The 8,592-nt window shown below is 37.8% G+C and overlaps 1 protein-coding gene across 1 annotated transcript; it reads left to right on the forward strand.

Annotated features, from left to right (window-relative positions):
• The first annotated feature begins 1,465 nt into the window (after nt 1-1,465).
• LOC113505884 (toll-like receptor 7) lies at nt 1,466-8,259 on the forward strand. The gene has a single exon (XM_026888742.1). The coding sequence runs from the start codon at nt 3,346-3,348 to the stop codon at nt 7,195-7,197; it is 3,852 nt and encodes a 1,283-aa protein (XP_026744543.1). The 5' UTR covers nt 1,466-3,345; the 3' UTR covers nt 7,198-8,259.
• The last annotated feature ends 333 nt before the right edge of the window (nt 8,260-8,592 follow it).

Here is an 8,592-nt window from a genome sequence, read left to right on the forward strand (position 1 = left end):
GCAGGAAAATACATATCATTTATGAAAACCTCAACTGTTAACTACTATAATTCGTGAGACACAGCCTGGTGATGGACTGATAGACTCACGAATTGGGGTTGTTTTTACCCTTAGTGTTGCACCTTAAATTAAACTTAACTTAAATAAAAAAATAAATAAGAAATAAAATAGAATGAATTTGTTTATCCGTATTTAGACATTGATATAGGGCATAGAATAATAGATGAGGCTGTGGGTTTGTCATTCTATAAACGGGTGGACTATTTTGGGTTGCGACACGATGACATCATGAATATCAGTAAATTGAACAAGACTCACTTGTTTAAATATAATTTATATCTAAATTAAAGCCATCAATAACTATCTCATAAAATATGTTATTTTAATGAGTTCATCATCACTTACTTATCACAAATATTTTAAAACTATAGCTCAATCATATAGGGCGCCAGAGCATAAAAAGTAATTTAATCATTTAGTCCGGCTCTTAAGATCTTTTTACCATGTATACGAATAGTAGAATTTTACAATATATAGCCATGGTAGAAACTTGACAATAACAAGTAAATAAAATAGATTAAAAAAAAGACCAGAAAATACCTTTGCCAGCATGAACATTATTCGCAAACTAAAATTCTACATACTGTAGATAAAATTATCCGCCTGAGCAAGTACACCAATGTGAACCGAACAGCGATGTGGAGATCAGGAACAAGAACGTAGCGTATACTTAATACGTCCCTTAATTAAATAAGCCTTATTAAATAATCCCCAATACCCCTTCGTGAGTTCTACTTTTAGACATTACACTGCGTGTACGAAGATGCATTGTGTCGAGAGGAGCGATTGAGCGATTTTAATTATAGAGTTTCCTGAAACCACTTTTTAATTTAATTGGTTTTTCATTATTTAATTTATTTCACGAATAGCCGAGTTTCACCACGCCAAACCCACGTGTTGCGGATTCTAAGTCTGTTTTCGTGCCGCCGCCGGTGTCGTTACTTTTTTCTCAAAAGCTCTATTTAAAAAGTAGAATATTTATATCAAATTATTATAACCTGAACTTATAATGTTCATTAACCATAACTATGTACCTACTGAACTAAAAAGAACTTAATTTTTACATAACTTTTAAAGTCAGATAATGTGTTTCTTATACAGAAATGTGCAAAACTATTTCAGTACATAATTACGTAGTATTATAAAAATAAAACGCTATCACTTTCCCGCTCGCTTGAACACCGTACACAAACACCGACCGCGTGAGACCGGCCTTAAGACCGTCGATAGCAACATCCGCATTGATAATACCAACACATAACAAGATTTTCCAACATATTTCTGCAACAGGATCGGAGATAACAATAGAACGAACTTAGCGTACAGCTTCGAATAATGTGCATTTTAATTACAATTCCTCGCCTCTGAATTATGCAAGGCAAAGTCGTTACTCTTAATGGTACGGATAAAATCCTAAACGATTATTTTGCCATTCAGAGTTTTGAGATGGAGATTAAAGCTGTTTAGTCTTATTTAATTGATCGCATTAAGTCAGTCTCTTGAGTTATTGTTTCGCATAATACCTGATCTTTACCTAAGCATGTTATTTTTGTAGGGATTGCCAAAGTACCTAATACCGAAATTGACTTGAAGAACTGCTCAATAATATTTGATATGAAACAGATTCGAGCAAATAAAGTTGATACAATCAAATTGATGGATACTCAAAACAAATCCACAAAGAGAACTAAAGATATTCAACTAAGAAAACAAAAGAAAAGTTTTTAAAACGACACAAATCTAAATAATAGGACGAGATGATACGCGGGTCGCGTTAGTGAAACGTCATCGGCAGTCATGGCACGTCCAGGCTGTGACGCAGCCTCCAGATACAGAGAAAAAAATAATACACGAACAACTTTCACAAAAGTGGGTGAAGTCATTTATCAAGCTAGCGTTAAGAACTCTCGACAGGGAGAACTTTTGATACAGGATACGCCGGCGCTAGACATTAATAATAAGGATATCGTAGTACTCGGAGTGTTTTTAGGATGTCTTCAACGTGTTTTATCACTTAAGCTCGAAAACTTCCCTCTTAACGTCACAGAGTTTTTGCTCGCGGCTGATGTGTCAACCGCCGTAGGTAAAATATCTCTAGTTAAGTTGTTTGAGTTATCACTAGTTTCAAAACTTTATTGTTCCATTTTCCAATAATAATAGATTAATGGCATAGTTCAATTCGTCTTAAAGTTTTGTTACCCAAAGTTTGCTCATTAAACTACCCCAAGATTTAACATTCTCACGCAGGAACTTGTAACTTCATAATAGTATCAAAGCTAATATATCGAGAACAAACAACTTCGGTATCTTTATTCCCGGCGCCTGCCTCCAAACTCGGGCCGTATTCTGTTCGTAACTAACTTCCAGTTAGACCCGTAAACGACTTTACGTGTCGAACAAGGAAATCAAATTATCAACTCCTACCAACTTCGCACCTCTTCCAGCCCGTACTAGATACTGGAATTTGTTGCCCGAAAACGGTCGCCCTTCCACTATTTGAAAATTCTGTGCGTTTCTTTAGACAAAAATATGTATAGGGGCACGCGACGCCAAACAAGCTTTATTGGGTATCTTCACCAAAGTATGCGAGTTGGGAATTCAATAAGTGACAACGGAAAGAATTAAGCGGTAACGTAACCTGCACTTTGTATCCGATTGTCACTTTGATGTTTTCTTCCACAACTTTTCATTCTTCCTCACTTCTTGAAAAGTCATTAACCTCGATAAATTAATTTAGACATTGATAAATTTTAGTCTTATAGGAATAAATAAAATCGTTAAATATAGATTAGTATTTTTGTAATAAGTATACAGTATTTCATATCTCCAATCACTCAAAAGAATACACGACAACGCATCATATTACCATAATTTCTTAGACGGTGCGCAGGTTTCCTTTTTTTAACCCGATGCGGTGGCTCGATTAAGAAAACATTACATAATTGTGCGAGAGCTGTCGGGCGCGTAAGTGGCGCCATGCGAGGGAACGTGTAACTATGTGGGGGCGGCGAGGGTGCGGGAGGCGAGGCGCACAGAGGGGCGGCTATGAACGCCACCACTCTCACCAAACTGACGGACCGATAGCTTCGTTAGTCGCACACGAACCACGATGAGGACGGCACGCGTCGGCGTTGCCTCCAACAACGAACGTACGTGCGTCGCGATGTAAACATTAACCTGTGAAGTGACACATTAATGAAGTCTCTACAATATTATTGACTCAAACTAAGTTAACGTTTCCAGTTACCATTTTTATTTAATCGAATAGACAAATGTGTGTAGAAAATGTTTCAATTGCTGACTCTTTTGTTAGTGACTTTGGGTGTTAATGCGGCTTATGCTCCAAGAGGTGTGGATAACTGCAGTCGCCCAAAAGGTGACGAAGACACATTGTGCCAGGTGCGGACTTTAGACGCCGAAGGATCTAGTTTAACAACTGCACCATCCGAGAGCACAAAACGGCTCTCTATAGAATGCAACCAACTACTTCTGTTCGAAAGTTATCTCGAAGCAAACTATTTCCAAAGATTTTCAACGCTTGCTGAACTAACACTACAGAACTGCAAACTACTAAGAATACCCGGCAACGCGTTCGAAGGTTTGCGCGAACTGAAAAAGTTGTCGATTAGATCTAAAAACTACGATTGGAGCCCGAATAAAAACTTGGAACTCTCACTTGGAACTTTCAACGGTTTGCGAGAACTGCAAACACTAGACCTGGGTGAAAATAATCTGAAAGCAATACCGCAGGATGTTTTTTGCCCGCTGGACAATTTGCAAGTGTTAAATGTTACTCAAAACAGGATCAAAAGTGTGGATCGTCTCGGATTTGGGAAAAGCTGTGGTTCGGGCCTGCGAAGCCTAGATTTAAGCCATAATGAACTCAAATCTCTCTCCGACGAATCGGAAATTACAGGATTAAAACGGCTTCAAGAGTTAAGACTCCAACACAATAATATCACAGACATTTCAGGTGAAACATTTAATGGACTTATTTCGTTGAGAATATTAAATATATCCTATAATAACCTTCAGTTTATACCAGAGGGTACGTTCGCTAGCACGAAGGAGTTGCGAGAGGTATATTTGAATAATAACTTGTTATTTGAAGTAGCCAAAGGCGTGTTCCACCGATTAGAACAGTTGCTTGTCTTAGATTTATCGAATAATCAGCTCTCGAGCGCTCACATTGACGGTGGAACATTTGTTGGCCTTATTCGTTTAGTAATTTTAAACTTATCTAATAATGCGTTGACGAGAATAGACAGCAAGACATTTAAGGATTTGTTCTTTTTGCAAATATTAGATTTAAGAAATAATTCTATAGGTTACATTGAAGAGAATACTTTCCTACCTTTGTATAATTTGCATACTTTAAATTTAGCTGAGAATCGCTTACACACGATAGACGAGTTCCTATTTAACGGATTGTTTGTACTTAGTAAGTTAAATTTAAATAATAACTTATTGGTAAATATAGATCAGAAGGCGTTTAAAAACTGTTCCGACTTAAAAGAATTAGATTTAAGTTCGAACCAGTTAACGGATGTCCCGTCTGCAATTTGGGAGTTATCGTTATTAAAAACTCTAGATCTCGGCGAGAATCAAATCTTAGACATCAAAAATGGTTCTTTCAAAAACTTAGACCAATTAACCGGTTTAAGATTAATCGACAATCAAATCGGAAACCTCACTGTCGGTATGTTTTTTGATTTGCCAAGCTTACAAGTACTGAATTTGGCTAAAAATAAAGTTCAAGCCGTGGAAAGAGGTACGTTCGTTAACAACAAACAATTAGAGGCTATTCGGTTAGACGGCAATTTTGTGTCAGATATCAACGGCGTATTTTCGACCTTACTTAGTTTACTTTGGCTCAATCTTTCGGACAACCATTTAGTCTGGTTTGATTACGCTTTCATACCGATCAATTTAAAATGGCTCGACGTTCACAACAACTTTATTGAACACTTAGGAAATTATTATAAACTCCAAGACGAAATTCATATAAAAACATTAGACGTGAGCCATAACCGTATCGTGGAAATATCGCCGATGGCAATACCCAACAGTGTGGAGTTACTGTTCATAAACAATAACCACATAAACAGCATTGAAGTGAACACGTTTATAGAGAAACGTAATCTCACTCGAGTTGATATTTACGCAAATGAGATATCTCATTTAGATATCAACAGCCTCCGGTTGTCCCCGGTCCCCTTGAACAAGTCGTTGCCTGAGTTCTACATCGGAGGAAATCCGTTTAACTGTGATTGCTCTATGGAATGGCTGCCTTTGATAAACAATATGACTGCAATGAGACAGCATCCAAGAATAATGGATCTTGAAAATGTGTTGTGCAAAATGACACACACCAGAGGCGTAACTCACATACCATTAAGCAACTTACAGTCAACTGACTTCTTGTGTACGTACGAAACACATTGTTTCACTCTCTGCCGCTGTTGCGATTACGTAGCATGCGATTGCCAAATGACGTGCCCGAATAATTGTTCCTGTTATCACGATCCGACTTGGAATAAAAACGTTGTCGATTGTTCTAGCCAAAGTGCAATTGAAATACCGGAAAAAATACCGATGGACGCAACAGAGGTATACTTAGATGGGAACGATTTCAAAGAACTACAAAATTATGCATTTATCGGTCGGAAAAATATGAGATCGCTTTATGTTAATTCGAGCCAAGTTGAAAACATACAGAATAGGACGTTCGCTGGTTTATCCTCCCTCATTACGCTGCATCTCGGTAACAATAAACTAAAGCATTTAAACGGGTACGAGTTTGAACATCTGACGCAGCTTAACGAGCTTTACTTACAAGACAATTTTATCAGCCATATAGCGAACTCGACGTTTCTAACTTTGAATTCATTGAAAATATTAAGAATAGATGGTAACAGATTAGTAGACTTTAACGTTTGGAGTTTGAACGTAAACAGAAACTTGAATGCTCTCACATTAGGGAACAACATGTGGTCGTGCAAATGTAGATATTTACAAAAGTTCACATCGTATATATCAGATAACGTCGGTAAAATTGTTGATATAACTGATGTGTGGTGTTGGAACACTGACCCAAAATCTACACAAAAGAAAGAGCTCAATTTGAACGGCACAATATGTAGCGACTATTACGCCGGAGATTCTGTTATAGATAATATGATGGTCTCAAATTACATGCCCATGATGGTGACTACGCTCTCCGGGTTCATGTTGATTATGCTAGTCATCCTTGTGATTTTCTTATTCAGAGACACGATTCGCATATGGCTTTATACAAGCTGCGGTATAAGATTGTTCCCATTCACTGGAGCGTACGACGACACTGATAAATTATACGATGCTTATGTTTGCTACAGCCCAAAGGATGATGATTTTGTTATTCAAACGTTGGCTGCTGAATTGGAAAATGGAAGCCCTTCGTATCACCTTTGTTTACACTATAGAGATATACCGCAACATAACGTTGCTTATATGCAGTGCACGTTACCACTTCCTGAGGCGGCAGAAGCCTCTAAACGCATTATAATAGTCCTTACAAGGAACTTCATAGAAACGGAATGGTCGCGTTTCGAATTTCGCCAAGCATTGTACGAAATCTTAAAACCGCGAATTTATACCTTAATAATAATTGAGGAGAGCTCAGTTTTGCCCGAGGCCGAATGCGATCCTGATTTAAGGCCATACTTAAAAACGAGTTCAAGGATACGGTGGGGTCAAAACAAATTCTGGGAAAAGTTGCGTTATGCGATGCCGGATCAGAAATATAAATCTAAATCATCTGCTTATAGGAACAATATCAATTCTTATACGATGAGAAGTGGTATGCAAAACGGGACGATGAGGTCGTTTTCTTTTACGGAGAAAATAAGAGGGTCTGCGGACGGTGTGAGTACGACGCCGGAGTTCGTGGAGCACCGGCCGCAGCACGTGCAGACGGGGCCGTACGGGCCGGACGGCCGCCCGCCTTCAGATCACATCTACTCCTCTATAGACTCTGACTACTCTTCTCTAGAGCTAGGTGCAAACAATCCGAACAGAAGACGGGAGTTCAGGCACTGGCCCCCGCCGCCGCCACTTATCGACACCCAGTCTTCTGGACAAGCCTATCTTGTTTAGTCTACGCTTCTATCAAAACTCATGTAAAATCATTTAGTCAAAGCTTCATGTGAATATTCGTATTAACCGCAACGCGCGCTTTACCAAATAATTAAGATTTTAATCTATTTTTGTAATTTCTCGCCGTTACAAAGGGCGTTTCATAATGTTGGTGTAAATACATTCTATAAGACTGCTGTAGAAATTATTATGTGAATTTGTATATAGATTGTAAATAAATGTCCATTTAAGTCACGAGTATACTATTTATGTATTTTAATAAAGCCATTGTGATAATTTTTGCTATAAATTATTTTTTATTTCCCTATCCTTAACAGTAGCCACCAAAAAGCCAGTATAAAACAGTACATTTTTTGGATGTCAAAAGGGGCATTGACCCCTGAGTACATAATGACCTTTCTTCTTAGGTTTGATAGTAAGGAAATATTAACTCTTGTGAAATTAAAATGCATTTGATATGATAAAGTAATATCATTGACCCAATTTGCAGAATAAACTGTTTCACAGATTGCATTTAAAATCTTATCTAATTGTTTCATGTTTGTTAATAAAAAAGGTCCTGAAATAACACTTTGATATTGTCTAAAAGTGGCCTTACATACATCGACACATTTTACACATTACACGTGAACAACAATCTATAAACTTACATATCTAGTAGAAACGCAGTTCCCAACCTAGTTTCATGACAAATTTAATGTAAGAAGTTTCACTGCTATTTTCTTCTTAGCCTATAGTGCTCTACTACCAAGAAAGCCCTACCCCAAACTCTTCCCCGTTTCCATATCTGCCTATCACATATATTCCTTTCCCTATTATCTACCTTCAATCAGCCCTCGGATTTGCATCCATATCCTTTCCACCTCCGCTTCCTGGGCCGACCATGGCGGCGCCATCCATCCACTGGCTTTTACTATCTCCCATTAGGTGGTGGCAAAAGCCCAACGGTTCAACAATGCGGCTGACGTGACCTTCCTAATACCATTATAGCTTATCAACATTGGCAAAGTCTGTGATCGCAGTTTCACTACTACAAGTAGACGTTTCTACCATATACAATCAATTGCATAAAGAGTGATAAATAGGTTCACTTATCTTTTAAAGTAATACAATAAGCACACCTCGTATGCAAACTAACGACTTTTGTTTCATAGTGGCCGCTAAAGCCCGGCTTAAACAAAGTAGCGCATACTAAGTTACGACACACAATTTCACACTTCGCTAATACGATGAGCTCTCAATAGAATTAAAAAGTAATAGCCAACTTCACACAAAAAAGAAGTTAAAGTTTTCTTAATTTGAAAAAAATAAGGTAAAAATCCAATTTGATCATACATATATTGACACTTGCCTTTTATAGTTTAGTTGTAAAGTACCTACGCATACTATAGCATT

This window comes from Trichoplusia ni, chromosome 27 (assembly GCF_003590095.1).
Source record: "Trichoplusia ni isolate ovarian cell line Hi5 chromosome 27, tn1, whole genome shotgun sequence".
In the NCBI taxonomy this organism is placed as follows: Eukaryota; Metazoa; Arthropoda; class Insecta; order Lepidoptera; family Noctuidae; genus Trichoplusia; species Trichoplusia ni.

Excerpts from the sequence above, each read along its gene's own strand:
- LOC113505884 (XM_026888742.1), top strand. The coding sequence starts at position 3,346 with ATGTTTCAATTGCTGACTCTTTTGTTAGTGACTTTGGGTGTTAATGCG.